At 42.4% G+C, this 16,402-nt stretch overlaps 1 protein-coding gene across 1 annotated transcript in view; it reads left to right on the forward strand.

The window, feature by feature from the left end:
• LOC116516224 (connector enhancer of kinase suppressor of ras 2-like) overlaps window positions 1-16,402 on the forward strand; it is a 371,953-nt gene that overhangs the window by 348,394 nt on the left and 7,157 nt on the right. The window contains exons 16-22 of the mRNA XM_032228651.1: window positions 4,712-4,760; window positions 7,556-7,731; window positions 9,140-9,213; window positions 12,727-12,798; window positions 14,029-14,099; window positions 14,675-14,778; window positions 15,826-16,336. Coding sequence (XP_032084542.1) covers window positions 4,712-4,760; window positions 7,556-7,731; window positions 9,140-9,213; window positions 12,727-12,798; window positions 14,029-14,099; window positions 14,675-14,778; window positions 15,826-16,336 — 1,057 coding nt within the window. The remainder of the gene's footprint in view (window positions 1-4,711; window positions 4,761-7,555; window positions 7,732-9,139; window positions 9,214-12,726; window positions 12,799-14,028; window positions 14,100-14,674; window positions 14,779-15,825; window positions 16,337-16,402) is intronic.

The following is a 16,402-nucleotide window of genomic DNA, read 5'->3' on the forward strand; positions in this document are numbered from 1 at the left end:
TGGGGATGCTGTGATGGTCATAAATGTAAAAAATAAGTATCATAAGTCACTTTTTTTAAAAAAAGTTTTTATTAAACATTATTACCTTTAAAAACAGAAAGAAAAATACAACAACATAAGAAAAGACAAAACATACATAATAATATAAAGTAAATATACAGCCTTTTGTATCGGCATTCATTAGTTATACATTTTTTTAAGCGTAAAACATACAGATACAAATACAATTTTAAACATACAGCCCCCCTCCCCTCCCCCCCCCACGGTGACAGTCATTCACAGCCCAAGTTTTTTCTTTCCTTCCTCATTGTTAGGTCTCTAAGCCACATCTTCTCATTACAAAGTTCAGGGATCTATTACAATACCCATGTTCACTTTTAACATAAGTCACTTTGAATGGCCACTAAATAAACTGTTGTAAGTTGAGAATTAACTGTATTTCCTTTAAAGTAAAAGGTTTAGGTGCAGTGGTCAGAGTGCAGTACTGCAGGCTACTTCTGCTGACTGCCGGCTGACTGCAGTTCAGCAGTTTGAATCTCACCAGGCTCAAGGTTGACTCAGCCTTCCATCCTTCCGAGGTGGGTAAAATGAGGACCCAGATTGATGGGGGACAATAGGCTGACTCTGCAAACCGCTTAGAAAGGGCTGGAAAGTATTGTAAAGGGGTATATAAGACTAAGTGCTATAGCTATTTTCCTTCCTTCCTTCCTTCCTTCCTCCTTCCCTTCCCTTCCCTATCAATCCATCCATCCACTCATCCATCCATACCAGCTCAAGGTTCACTTGGCCTTCCATCCTTCCAAGGTCAGTAAAACAAGGACCCAGATTGTTGGGGGCAATAAGCTGACTCTGTAAACTGCTTAGAGAGGGCAGTAAAGCACCGTGAAGCAGTATATAAGTCTAAGTACTCTTGCTCTTGCTATTTTGGTTAGAAAGAAATCAGTTTTTTTTCCATCCGAAAGCTCTCACACTGGCTGGGGATTTCTGGGAGTTGAACTTCGCATGTCTTAAAGTTGCCAAGACTGGTCATCTCTAGAGCCTAAAAATCTCCCACTCAGCTGTCTACCACTTCGGTCCGCTGCTTTTTATAGACTAGGGTAGACATACCTCCTGATCTAAAAAAAAATAACGTGAAACCTTTGCGTATACCACATGTTGAGAAATTTCCTGTGTAGGTGGGGTTTGTTTTGTCCTGACTGATAACCAGAATGAATGAAACTCTTCTGCTTCCTACGCCAACTCTCATTTGTTCCATTCCAGATCTGCACCAGTTTGCAAATTCCATTTTTTAAAGCTTGCATAGATATCCACGTGCCATTTTTTTGTTCACATCCATGTGCCGTTTTTATACCCAACGTAAACCCATCTGTGGTTTCTCTTTCTCTAATATATGAGCTTTTCGAAGGTGATTTCCCTCAACGCGTGGGTGTGTTTGTCATCACTTTCCATAGTTTTACATGCTTCAAAGACTCTTGGAAAATAGTATCCCAACATTTCAGGGCAAAAAGTCAAGATCACCCATCATATCCAGGAAGTGTGAGCTCATGGTATGTATTGAATGTGAATCAAACAGACGTCTTCACTTTATTGAACAGAACAGAATAACAGAGTTGAAAAGAGACCTTGGAGGTCTTCTAATCCAACCTCCTGCTCAAGCAGGAGACCCTTTACCATTTCAGACAAACGGTTGTCCAATTTCTTCTTCAAAACCTCCAGTGTTGGAGCACCTACAACTTCTGGAGGCAAGTTGTTCCACTGATTAATTGTTCTAACAGTCAAGAACTTTCTCCTCAGTTCTAAGTTGCTTCTCTCCTTGATTAGGTTCCACCCATTGCTTCTTGTCCTGCTCTCAGGTGCTTTGGAGAACAGCTTGACTCTCTCTTCTTTGTGGCAGCCCCTGAGATATTGGAAGACCATTATCATATCACCTCTTGTCCTTCTTTTCATTAAACTAGACATACCCAATTCCTGCAACCATTCTTATACTAATTGGGACACACCAGAAAGCAAAGATATGGACAATTCCAAATAGACATCCTGTCAGCCCTGCAATCATATTCCTTTTAGGATCTTTGGCTTGCCACACTCTCTCTTATTTTACTATGGTGTTTCATTAGTGGGGGAATTGGGAGGGAGGAATAGTAAGGAGTAGAATTGTAGAATGTTTTGTTGTCAAAATAAAACATTCCTTCTAGAAAGTCAAGGTCATCCTTTGTCTCTGCACCTGACCGGAACTAGATGGGTGGAAATGCCAGCGTGGCAGTGGAAGATTGGACCATGTGATGGACTTGTGGGTGTGGGGGAAAGATCTTGAACTTTCAACTGGGTGGAAACCCCAGGAAGCTTTCAGATTCAGGTTTCCCACAGATGTACCAATATGTCTCTCTTATTAAATTGGAACTTTGAGGAAAGCTCTGCCTTGGACTCTGATTTAATTCTGGATGATATTTGGAACACTGATACATCCTTTTCTTTCTAAATTCCCCAGGGACCTTATTTTATTCAGTTCTCTGTTATCTTCTCTAGTTTTTGCTCCCAAGGGTGATAGGCAGAGGTGGGTTCCTACCGGTTTGCACCAGTTTGGGCGAACTGGTAGTGGTATTTTGGCCTGGGTCGCAAAACCGGTAGCGGCCCAGGCTGGCCATGCCCCTAAACCAGTTCCCCGGTCCCTGCTGCCGTTGCTGGCAAGGATTTTTAATGGGTTTATTAGATTTTAATGGTCCTTGCACATGCGCAGAACAATTTACATTGAACTGCACATGCTCAAGCAACGCACAGCCAGCATGCGAGCAAAGCAAGCAGAACATACGGAAAGTGCGCGCAAAGTGAACCAGCAGCAACCCACCCCTGGTGAGAGGCAACATCAGCTTTTCTCTGTGTTACTTCTGTCAGTGCAAAGTGGGAAATAATTGGTGAGATGAATCCTCATTTCTTGAAGAAAGTTGGCTTAGAAGGATTTGTTTATAAAGTTCCTGATTTTACTGTAGGACTAATCTGTTATTCTCAGATTAAAATAAGAGGAATGGCCTTATCCTTATTTTGAAGACTTGGCTAACAAAGACTTTTTTTCATTAAAAAGTTTTTTATTAAACACACATTAAAACATTGGACACAGTGTAACCATCCTGGCAATGTCGTTGCCATACTTTCTAGAATATAAAATTAAATATTATAACCACCATGCTTATTTACAATTGGTGTATTCAGTATTTGCAAATATAAGGATATCGTATTTCCATCCATGTTGCTTTGTTCTTGTCTTATACATTTCCACTCTATAAATCTTAGTCATTGCTTTTTTGGGGTCTTTCCTTTTTTGTTCCAACCATAGATAAAATTTATCCCAGATCTTATAATATTCTGATCCATCTTTGTTCTTCAATTCCCATGTCAATTTATCGGTTCACTGACAAAAGGGCGAACGACAAAACCGCGCCCGACTAAACCGTGTCGCTGACATCATCAACCAGGCGACAACAGCGCGGAGAAAGAAGCACACTGTAAACCCTAAACCTAAACTTAACCCCTAACCCTAAACCTAACCCTAAACCTAACCCTAAACCTAATCCTAAACCTAACCCTAAACCTAACCCTTAACCTAACCCTAAACCTAACCCTAAACCTAACCCTTAACCTAACCCTAAACCTAACCCTTAACCTAACCCTAACCCTAACCCTAACCCTAAACCTAACCCTAAAGCTAACCCTAAAGCTAACCCTTACCTTAAGTTAAATTGGCTTTCTTTCGACGCGCTATTTAAAGCGCCCTTCTTTCTCTGCGCTGGCTGTTGTCACCGCATTGATGACGTCAGCGGCGTGGTTTAGTCGGGCGTGGTTTTGTCGTTTGCCCTTTTGTCGGGTCACGCAATTTATCCATTTCAGCACAAATCAGAATTTTCCTAATTACTTCCTCTTCTTGTGTAATTTCCCTATTTTTCCAGTTTTGGGCAAAGACCAAAAAACCCCAGGGGTGTTCAAACTTCTTGCTGCCATAATAATATGTATTATTAAGTAGATTGCCCCCCTGTTATGTTTATCATTTATGATTCCCAAAAGAAATAGTTCTGGTTTGAATTATATTTCCTCTTTGGTTATCTCTATCAGTCACCTTTGAATTTTCTGCCAATATTCTTTTTTCTTTTTTTTTTGGCACGGCCACCACATATGGTAATATGTGCCTCATTCATAATCACATTTCCAACAATTTGGCTTGGCTATTAAAGACTTGACATCTTTATTCCCCTCCATGTTCAGTTCTCTACTGCTCAAAAAAAGATTGCTGGAAAGAAACCATGTCTTACAATGGGTGTGTGTGGGTGGGTGTTGGGGTGTGTGGTGTGTGTGGTGTGTGGTGTGTATGTGTGTGTGTGTAAAGACTAAGCAAAACTATTTGCTAAATCACCATCAAAGCCGATGCCAGTCGGAGCATAGAACAACTCAAAGATGTAGTACAAGATAGGAAGATGTGGAGAGACTTGGCCCTAGAATTGCCAAGAACTGGACATGTCTGAATGGATATCATCATTGTAATTGTCATCATCATCATTATCATCATCTTGTTAAATAAAGACAAATGTTTTAAGAAGCTGGGGGTTAATCACAAAGGACAACGATACCAATATGTTATTGGGCATTTTCTCCACGATGCTTTTTTTTTACTTTTTATGCAATGGTAACTAATCAATGTTTTCCTTCTTGCCTTTCATTCCAGTCATTTCACTATGCTTCCTTGAGGGTAAAGAGCAAAAAATGGCCCAAAGGTAAGTGCTTGGAAAAATTAAAGAATTTAATAACATGACATTAAAGCAGGGGTGGGTTCCTGCCAATTCTAACCTCTTCTATAGAAGAGGTTCCACAAATCTACAGTGCCGTTTAGAACCGGTTCCAGTGCCCTCCTCCCACCCGTCCTCACATCATCAAGATGAAGAACGAGAGGAGGAATTCTGGGAGTTGAAGTCCACAAGTCTTAAAGCTGTCAAGTTTGAACACCTCTGGGGGGTTTTTTTCTAAAGGGTTAGGGGTGCAAGGGTCTTGCAACTTGCATGCTTAAGACTTGCGTGCTTCAAATGCCAGAGTTCCTGAGCCAACATTTTGGTTGCTAAGCAAGAGCATTGTTAAGTGAGTTTCACCACATTTTACAAGTTGGCCACACCCACCCAATCACATGGCCGGCAAGCCACTCCCACCCGGTCACATGGCCGGCAAGCCACTCCCACCTCATCACATAGCCAGGAAACCACTCCCACAAAGCAGGCCACACTTACAGAAGAGGTTCTAAAAAAATTTGAAACCCACCACTGCATTAAAGTCACAGTTGGATAAAAGTAAAACATTGTATTCCATAGGTATAACACATAGTGCACCTAGAACACATGAAATTGTTGAGCTAGATCGAATCCAACAATGTGCACAATCACTCTTATCTCTGTTTTTCTCCAGTCTGCTCTTCTCTTCACTTCACTTCTCTTCTCTTCCCTTTCCTTCCCTACCCTTCCTCTCCTCTCCTCTCTTCCCTTTCCTTCTCTTCTCTTCCTCTCCTCTCTTCCCTTCTCTTCTCCTCTTCCCTTATTTTCCCTTCCCCTCTTCCCTTCTCTTCTCCTCTCCTCTTCTCTTTCTGCCTTCCTTCCTTTCCTCCTCCTCCTCCTCCTTAAATCATTACAAATCTCAGTGTCCAGATTCATGCAGTGCACCAAACCCTAGTAACACACAGCATAATTTAGGATTATATGTCAGCTCGTTTTCTTCACCATTCCCCCCCCCCCTGCCCCCTCGATCTCCCTTTCTACCAAATTGGAGATTCTCCTGTACATTAATGATAGGCATTCTGGTAAAGAACTTGTACAGCTTCCTTGGTTTTCTACGGAAAGGAAAACTAAAATTGGATGTCAACCAACACATTGATCATGTCAAACCTCCAGCCCGTCTCAAATTCTTCCCAATGCCTCCAGTGAGTTCAGGGTGTTAATTAGTATGTGGAACCGTTCAATTTCGAAATGCCCCTCAGAATGCGTCATCATGTAACAATTTCAACAAATTCATTTTGCAATCTGTTTGAAAAGCAAGAGATTGTTCAAGAGTAACCTCTTTTTTTATTACACTCTTGTACACCGAGTTGTTCTACAATTCACAGTATTCGGAGTTCCAAAGAAATAAACTTTTTTTACAGCTTAGCTGTGAAGATGGCACAGAAGAAAGAATCATAATTTAATGGGATCTAAACTCTCGACTATGCTTCACAGCTGTAGGACAAATATAATTAATATAACAATGTAAACCCAATTTTTCACACTGCGCAGTCTGATGTTTTAATTAAATTTGCCCTCGGCTTTATAGGAAAAGTGATATGAATATTACAAGAAATTCTGTTTCTGGTGATAAAAGAAAAAGTGAGAAGAAAAAAGGAGAAGAGAATTTCTGAGTGATCCAGCTGTTTGAAAATAATGAAAATCAGACGTCTTCTGGTTTCTTACTCTTTGACTTATGCCCACAATTGTGCCCAAAATATCTTCTTTTTTTTTCATAAAGTTTTTTTTTTTCATTTTCATAACATATAATCGTATGTATACTATTACGTAGCCAACATCGCATTGTATTATTAAATGTTTACATCAATTCAATTCATCTTACCATCAACTTCCCAAAAGAAAAGAAAAGAAAACCCAGTTATTGGCTCTTCTGCTCTCCATATACCATATTTGTGCGTTCACTTTCTTCTCCGTCTCTCATCCCCCTACCTCCTTTCTTCTCTTTGTCCTCCTTTTCTTCTCTACTTCCACTTCCTCTCTCCTATTCCTCTCTTCCCTTTCCACTCCTCATTTCTCTCCTCCTCTTCCCCTCTCCTACCCTCTCTCCTTCCCTTACCTCTCTCCTTTTCTTCCCAATCTTCATCTCGTTTGCTTGGTGTATTTCAGCTTCTGAGCAAGCTCCATTTTATGTTGATGGTATTTATAGTTCCTTTTCAATATACATATTTAATTTTAAACATATAAAGTAAAAATAGAACCAAAAAGTATGCATATATAGTCATTGTACTTTTAAAATGTCTCTTCTTAAGTGAGACATTGGTTAAAGGAGTTTTGCTCCATTTTACAACCTTTCTCTCCCCCTGTTGTTAAGGGGATCATGGCAATTGTTAAGTTAGTGGCCCGGCTGTTAAGTGAATCCATTGACTTTGCCTGTCAGAGGGTCACAAAAGGGGATCACATGATCCCCAGGAAAATGCAACCGTCATAAATATGAACCAGTGGCCAAAATGTTTGAATTTTGATCATGGGACCACAGGGAGAGAATAGTTGTAGGTGTGAAAAATGGTCATTGGTCACTTTTTCTTTTGCCATTGTAACTTTGATATGTCACTAAATGAACCGTTGCAAGTTGAAGATTAGCTGTGTTGTTGTTAGTTGTGAAGTCATGTCCAACCTATCAGGACCCCATGGACAATGTTCCTCCAGACCTTCCTGTCCTCTACCGTCCTCTGGAGTCCATTTAAGCTCATGCCGACTGCTTCGGTGACTCCATCCAGCCATCACATTCTTCTACATTTTTTTCTTTAAAGGTGGTTCTCTGAACAACAGTAGCCGACGGCGGATTTCCTGTAAAGATTTGGGCCATGGCGACTGTGAAGGTTGGTTGTGGAAGAAGAAGGATGCCAAAGGTTACTTCACCCAGAAATGGAAAAAATACTGGTTTGTCCTGAAGGATTCTTCCCTCTACTGGTACACTAACCAAAACGTGAGTACCAAGCGCAATTACAAGGAAGACGGGATCTGTAAACTGAATAAAAGAAACTGGTTTGTTTTAATGGAGGGGAGTAAGGAAGCTGAGAAGACAGGAGAAACTTCCAATAAATGAATGGCTTGGTCAACAGCGCCAGACAGGATTTTAAAGCAGACAAGTGATTGAGCTGATAAATGAGGTATGGATGTCTTGTCAGACTTCTGCACCTAGTAGAGAAATGGGCTAACTAGAGAATGGAGCTGCCTCTTTCTTCACCCAATAAGAAATGCAGTTTCAGTCCTTCTATTGGTGTGTGTGTGTGTGTGTGTGTGTGTGTGTGTGTGTAGATAGGAGAGAGACAGATTGACAAACAGAGGAGAGACAGAGAGACACAGAGAGATAGACAAGATGATTGATAGATGATAGATAGATGATGGATGGATGGATGGATGGATGGATAGATGAATGGATGGATGATGATGAAAGGATGGATGGATAATGGATGATGGAGGGATGGATAATGGAGGGATGGATGGATGGACAGATGCACAGATGATGAAAGGATGGATGATGGATGATTGATGCATAAATGGATGGATGGATGGATGGATGGATGGATGGATGATGAAAGGATGCATTATGGATGGATGGATGGATGGGTGGGTGGATGGATGGACGGATGGACAGCTGCACACATGATGAAAAGATGGATGATAGATGGATGATTGATGCACGAATGGATGGATGGGTGGATGGATAGATGGATGGACAGATGATGAAAGGATGGATGATGGATGGAGAGAGTGAGAGGGGAGATCCAGGAAATCAGGAGCACTAAGCATAAGACAACCCAAATGAATATTTCACAGTTCAAACTATTTCACAGTAAACTTCTTTTAAATTAAACTAGGCTTATTTTTTAATTTTTTTAATTTTTATCTACGTCACATAGATTCACAAAACCAATCGGGAGTTGTTCTCAGTCAGAAAACAATTCAAAGGTTCCCATAAAGCTTTTTTCTGACTTCTGACTTCTAAAAGGCAAAGGCAGATTTCATCTTCACATCAGAGCTGTCAATCAGTGAGCTTAAGGGCCTTTCATTCTGGTTCTGCTTGTGGCCTGGGCTTGCAGAAAGTAACATTAAACTGGCTTCAAAAGTCATTTTCCTCGCATGGAACTGAATCCCATTATGGTTCCATATTCCCGAGCATCATGTGGTTATTAATAGACTGAAACCTTAACCTTTATTTTTCCTGAAAGTGCTTAGGATTTAAAAGGCCATCTTCAAACAGAATTGGTACCTGCCATAGCATGTTTGGTGATCTGGCAACCTAATTATCTGTAATGGAAGGGAGATATGGGATACTTCTCTGCCAACCTTGGTTCTGTCTCAGCAGCATTTTCTTCTTCCTCCAATCACAGGATGAAAAAGCAGAAGGGTTTATCAGTTTACCAGAGTTCAGAATAGACAGAGCAATTGAATGCAGAAGGAAACAGTAAGTATGAACCAGAATCACCCGCAAAGTAGAGATACGAATGGCTTACAGACCCAACAAATCTGTTTGTGCTTTATGAAAAATTGTGCAAAGCTTCTTTTAGGGGTGCAATTCCAGGATCACCAAATTTGAAGGAGCTTCAAATTTGAAGGCTCCTCTTCCTCCTCCTCCTCTCCTACCCCCTTCTAGCACTGATGATGTGTCTTAGTTTGGGTAATGAAATGTCTGCAAGAAAAAGACGAGCTCAGAGAGCACCAAGGACCCCACAGTCTTCCTCCTCCTCTTCCTCTCCCACTCCCTTCTAGCACTGATGATGTTATCTAGTTTGGGTAATGAAATGTCTGCAAGAAAACAACCAAGATCAGAGAGCACCAAGGAGCCCACAGTCCTCTTCTTCCTCCCCTTCTTCCTCTCCCTCCTCCTCTCTCCGACTCCCTTCTAGCATTGATGATGTTACCTAGTTTGGATAATGAAACATCTGCAAGAAAGCAACCAAGAGAGTACTTTACAGCCCTCTAAGCGATTTACAGAGTCAGCCTTTTGCCCCCAACAATCTGGCTCCTCATTTTACCCACCTCGGAAGAAGGCTGTCAACCTTGAGCCGGTCAGGATCGAACTGCTGGCAGTGGAATACAGAGTTAACGGCAATAACCCTAACCCAAACCATTCAAAGTTACTTATGAAAAAAAGTGACCTATGACTATTTTTCACACTTACAAGCCATTGCAGAATCCCCATGGTCACATGATCAAAATCCGGATCCTTGGCAAACTGACTCATATTTATGATAATTGCAGCGTACCGGGGTCATGTGATCAAGGGCTGTGGTGGCGCAGTGGTTAGAATGCAGAACTGCAGGCTCTTTCTGCTAACTTTCAGCTGCCAACAGTTCAGCAGTTCAATCCCGACTGGCTCGTGGTTGATTCAGCCTTCCGTCCTTCCGAGGTCGGTAAAGTGAGGAGTCAGATTGTTGGGGGTAAGATGCTGACTCTGTAAATCACTTAGAGAGTGCTGTGAAGCACTGTGAAGTGGTCTATAAGTCTAAGTGCTATTGCTATTTGCGACCTTCAGCCAAGCAAAGTCAGTGGGGAGGACAGATTCATTTAACAACCGTGTTCCTAACTATAGCAAGTGCTATTGCTATAGTTAACTCTGCCCATTGCCAGCAGTTCGATCCTGATCAGCTCAAGGTTGAGTCATCCTTCCATCCTTCCAAAGTGGGTAAAATGAGGACCCAGATTGTTGGGGGAAAGATGCTGAGTCTGTAAACCTCTTAGAGAGGGCTGTATAAGCACTATGAAGCAGTATATAAGTCTGAGTGCTATTGCTATTTGCGACCTTCAGCCAAGCAAAGTCAGTGGGGAGGACAGATTCATTTAACAACCGTGTTCCTAACTTAACAACTGCAGTGATTCGCTTAGCTCATGCCTCATACAACAGTAAATTGGGACTCAATTTCCCTTATACGTTGAGGACTACTTGTTATACGCTGGTGCACACATAGAGATTTGCGATGAAGATTTACAATGAAGTGAGACAAAATTAGGATTTTCCAAGGACTGTCAGGGGAGATTGGGTATTTGCAATAGTATGGACTGAAGCTGTCCCTTCAGATCCTGGACTTCACAGCTTAAGTGGAGTCCAGCATTTGAAGGGACAGCTTCAGTCCATATTCATGCAAGCACCCAAACTCCCATGACCGAGTCCTAGGAAAATCCTTGTTTTGCCTCACTTCATTTGACTGGCCTTGTCTGCCATCTAGCGGGCTCTGATTGCTGAAGTCCATTTAAGGCCTATATTTTTATCATGGTCTCTCCCGGTATTTCTCAACTCTGGCAGCTTTAAGAGGCGTTGACTTCAACTCCCAGAATTCCCCAGCTGGGATTCCGTTCAAAGCCACTGGAAATGTTGCGTTTCTCTGCGGAATTATTATATGCCGTGTCTGAATCTCACACCAGGAGCATAATTTGATGTTTACCTCCTGATTAAACACCTCCTATGATATCAGTGAGGAAGATGTGTCCATAGACCATGTGAAATCTGTGCTCGCTGCCTTTGGAAATTTTGCTAATTTGGAAAGGTGCCTAAATCCGTGCCCTAATTGTCAATGTTTGAGTGTAAACCAAAAGTGCAAATATTAACATTATCTTTATTGTAAAGATAAAAGGTAAAGTTTCCCCTTGCACATATGTGCTAGTCGTTCCCAGCTCTAGGGGGCGGTGCTCATCTCCGTTTCAAAGCCAAAGAGCCAGCGCTGTCTGAAGGCATCTCCGTGCTCATGTGGCCGGCATGACAAAATGCCGAAGGTGCACAGAATACTGTTACCTTCCCACCAAAGGTGGTTCCTATTTTTCTACTTGCATTTTTACATACTATCGAACTGCTAGTTTGGCAGAAGCTGGGACAAATAACGGGAGCTCACTCCATTACGCGGTGCTAGGGATTCGAACCACCAAACTGCTGACCTTTCTGATCGGAAAGCTCAGCATCTTAACCACCCTTGCACCTTTATTGTAAGGTTATAGTAAAAAGAATCTTGCAAGTCTGTAAGCAAGTTCTCCACCCCCTCCTCGGTCCTTAGGTTCCAGAGAAATAAGGAGGGTCAATTCTGAGATTCTCTGTCCATCCCCAATCTTGTTTTGGATTCAGATTTTTTTCTTCTCAATCCTTTGTCCAGACTGCAGCTCTTCTTACTGTCTCCAAGGTTGTTCTCACTTTGGAAAACTTTGAAAGAATGAAGAGCTTTACATTTTGAGCAGAAATTCTGTGTCAAAGAAGAGAAAATTGGGGTTATGCCAAGCTCTCCAAAATCTACCTAGGATAACTAATGATTCAGAAATCTGTGAATTGTGTTTCAAAAGTTCTGGATATACCTGGTCACTGCCAAATTCAAGCAGTAACTTGACTTCAGGAAGAGCCAGTTTAGTCTAGTGGTTAAAGCATCAGGTTAGAAAACAAAAGGCTGTGAATTCAAATCCCACCTTAGGCATGAAAGCCTGCTGGATAACTTTGGCCCAATCACCAGGAGACTGGGAGTTCTAGTCCCACCTTAGACATGAAAGCCTACTGGGTGACCTTGTGCCAATCACCAGGAGACTATGAGTTCTAGTCCTGCTTTAGCCAAGAAAGCTGACTGGATGACTCTGGGTCAATCACCAGGAGATGATGAATTCTAGTCCTGCCTTAGGCATGAAAGCCAGCTGAGTGATTTTGGGTCAGTCATTCCCTCTCAGCCCAACCCATCACAACCATGGCAGAAATGGGAGGAAGAGAGCATTGTGTATGTTGACTGCCTTGAGTTATTTGTAAAAAAAAAGAAAAAGAAAGGATGGATACAAATAAATAAATACCATATAAATAAAAGTCAGTAGAACTGGACAACTTGCTGTCATTTTAATAGACACCAAATTTTCTTCTCTTCTCTTCTTCTTCTTCTTCTTCTTCTTCTTCTTCTTCTTCCTCCTCCTCCTCCTCCTCCTCCTCTTCCTCCTCCTCTTCCTCCTCTCATCCTAGTGCTTTCAAGGCTTGCCACCCCAAAATCAAGAGCTTCTACTTTGCAACAGATTGCCTGGAAGAAATGAACCGGTAAGTTGCTCGGAGATTCTGCATCGAGTGAGAATCACAGAATAAGAGAGTTGGAAGGGATCCTGGAGATCTTCTAGTCTAACCCTTTTCTCAGGCTGGAAACCCTATGAAGAATGTCAAACAAATAGTCATCCATCATTTACTCTGATTTCACTCTGATACGTGTTCGGGGATAGAGAGCAAGAGAACGGAAGGATGGTGTTCTTTTATCTTCTGATACTTATGTTGAACTTCCCAACACTATAAACAGTTACAACATGACTATTTTGCTGCCCTTGTGTTGTGGCCTGTCGGACTCCAGCCTCTCCGGCCACAGAATCGGAGGAGGAGGCATGGGAGTTAAGGTCAGCATCAAGGCAACCTGAGAGCTCAGAGGGGGAAGGGGGAGTGGAGCTGTCAGAGAGAGAGATAAAGGCGGAGCCTGGGTCGTCCGTCAGCCTCAGATGGAGAGTCAACAGCCCCCAGGTCTGGAGGTGTCTGATGAAAAAGAGGAGGAACAGCTGGGCCCAGTGCCTGACACGCAAAAGGCAGAGGGGAGGAGAGCAGTGGAAATCTATGGGCCGGTCCTTGGGAAGGAAGAGCCACCACTGCAAGCAAAGCCAGACCCTAGCTCTGGGGATAAAAGGCAGGGTGGCAGAGATGAACAGATGGGGCAGACAACTATCCATCTTCCGGATAGAGGGACTTGTTAGCCTGAGAGAGAAACCTTTTTAGCGGGGCTCCTGGCGCTCCTAATAAAGGGATCTTTTGAGTTCACATCAGAGGGTCTGTTGTGTTTGGGGAGCTGGGTCAGAACACCTTGACAGCAGGAATGGACTGAGGTTAAGAATAATACCCATCAGAAAGCAGCATCCAGGAATCTTTATTTTCTGGGTTGTATTTAAAGTTGTATCAAACAGTTGTGAAATGGGAAACTTCATATTGTGCTCCAGGATTATCCATTTGCAGCCAGCCTTCCAAATGTTGCCGAATGCAATTTCCCAACTTCTAAGTCAGCCTTGTGAAAGATGAAAAAGGTAGGAGAGTCTTAGGAACATATAAAGTTGAATAGTTAGTTGAAATTGAATAAATAACACAGAAATTGAGTGAATGAATGAATGAATGAATGAATGAATGAAAATTTAAAATCATTATCATAACCAGCAACTTCAAATTTTCCACTCACTGCTTAATATAAGGAGGGTTTAAAGCCATCAGAACCCATTTCTCTTTTTAAAAATCTTTCAATAGATGGATGAACCGTCTAGGTTTGGCCGCCATTGGTTACACACCTGATGACAAGGATATTCGGGCAGATGAAGGTGAGGTTCTTTTCTTGATGACAATAGAATAGAATAGAATAGAATAGAATAGAATAGAATAGAATAGAATAGAATAGAATAGAATATTGGAATGAAGAATAGAACAGAATATTGGAATGAAGAATAGAATAGAACAGAACAGAACAGAACAGAACAGAATAGGAGTAGAACAGGACAGAACAGGAATAGAAGACAATAGAATAGAACAGAGGAGTGCAGAACAGAATAGAGGAGGGGAGAACAGAATAGAGAGAAGAGTAGAACAGAACTTTTATTTAGTCAAGTTGATTGGACCCACAAGGAACTTGTCTCTGGTGCTCTCCGTGTACGTTCAAAACAGCAGAGTAATAATAATCATAATAATGATACCAATAAGAGAAGGTAGGAGAAAAGATGAGAAAGGATAATAGTAATACAGCCATACTACATGGGTGAAAATACTTAGATTTAAGACAAAGCTCTGGGAATTAGTTGTTCAAAAGAGGCAGATGAAAATATCTGACTTTTCTGCAGCCTTTGGGAAACCTTGCCTAGCAAAGCAGACACTTCTGAACAAAATGAAAACCTTTTCTTAGCAGATTATTGGAGTGAAAGTGACCAGGAAGACGTTGACAACTCCTTAATGTTGAAGCAAGAAGGACCTGTTGTGCTTTGTGACTCCTACCACCGGACCCCCTCGGTGAGTCCAAAAAGTTGTGAAATGAAAACCTTTTGAATTTCACTCTGCATTTTCTTTTCTTTTCTTTTTTCTCTCCCTTTCTCGATGTCCCAAAGGTGCTTTTTCCAAAAGGCAACAGGACTTCCTTGGCATTTTTGTTTGAAAACCTTTCGCTTCTCACCCAAGAAGTTTTTTTTCCATTCTAGCTCTGTTAGAACTGAAGAAGCTTCTTGGATGAGAAGCAAAATGTTAAGAAAGGAAGGAAGGAAGGAAGGAAGGAAGGAAGGAAGGAAGGAAGGAAGGAAAAGGGGAGAGAGGAAGGGAGGGAGGGAAAGAAAGAAAGGGATGGAGGGAAGAGAGAAAGGAAGGGAGGAAGAGGAAAGAAAGAAAAAAGGAAGAGGAAAGGAAGGAAGGGAAGGAGGGGGAAAGAAAGTGAGAAGGAGGATGTAAGGAAGGGAGGGAGGGAGGGAGGGAGGGAAGGAAGGAAGGAAGGAAGGAAGGAAGGAAGGAAGGAAGGAAGGAAGGAAGGAAGGAGAGAGAGAGAGATCAGTTTTGGGACAACCATGACCTGGATGATGGAGAATCTCCATGGAAACTCTTTCTGGATGTCTGTTGGGAACCTGAAACCGACACTCAACTGGATGTAACAGAGATAATAGATTTCAGTAACAGAGATTACCAACACAAAAGCAACTCTACAAGAAGCAGTAGCAATAGCAATGGCACTCAGACTTATATACCGCTTCACAGTGCTTTACAGCCCTCTCTAAGCGGTTTCCAGAATCAGCCTATTGCCCTCAACAATCTGGGTCCTCATTTGACCCACCTCAGAAGGATGGAAGGCTGAGTCGACCTTGAGCCGGGTGGGATTCGAACTGCCAAATTGCAGGCAGCCGGCAGTCAGCAGAAGCAGCCTGCAGTACTGCACTCTAACCACTGTGCCACCACCGTGGCTCAGTAACAGTCTATTGAGGGAAAGAAAAGGATTTGCCTCTGAAGAGTCTATCTTGTATGGTTCCAATGTCTTTCCATAACTATACCTTACAGTGGTGTTTTATTCATTTGCAGATGAATTCTTCGAGTCCATTCCCTGAGCCAAAACATGGCCGTCACTTCTCCAGTGAATCAACCTATTCCCATTCTTCTGCAGAGGAATCCCGACAAGATCCAGCAGGGAACACACACTCTGCAGGAGGTTCTAGACCTCCCTACAGAGAACGACGCTCATGGCAGGATCTTATAGAGACGCCGTTGACCAGTTCGGGACTCCATTTCCTGCAGACTGTTCCTACTGACTCAGACTATGTGAACGAGAGGTTCGGGGTATCCCCGGAGAGGCGGCGACAAGCCACCTTACCCGTCCAGAGGCGCCATAATCATGATCAGGATGGTCCTTTCCCGTTGGTCGGGTGCTACAAAGGTCAGAGTTCGCACTCCAGGCCCCAGAAGCAAAGAAGTCAAAGCCTTCCTCGGAATCGCGACGTCCGGATCAAAGGGCGGGTAAAAACGAGCGGGATCTCTGAAGAGCGGTCGGAAGAGGAGCTGGCCGTTAAAAAGCCGAGTAATTCGGGGGGAGATGGTAAGAAGTTAAAATAGCTGGGACTTCGGATAGTGTGAGGGATGGAAGTGATGAAGCTGAGCAATT

The sequence above is a fragment of the Thamnophis elegans genome, chromosome 12 (assembly GCF_009769535.1).
Source record: "Thamnophis elegans isolate rThaEle1 chromosome 12, rThaEle1.pri, whole genome shotgun sequence".
Taxonomy (NCBI): Eukaryota; Metazoa; Chordata; class Lepidosauria; order Squamata; family Colubridae; genus Thamnophis; species Thamnophis elegans.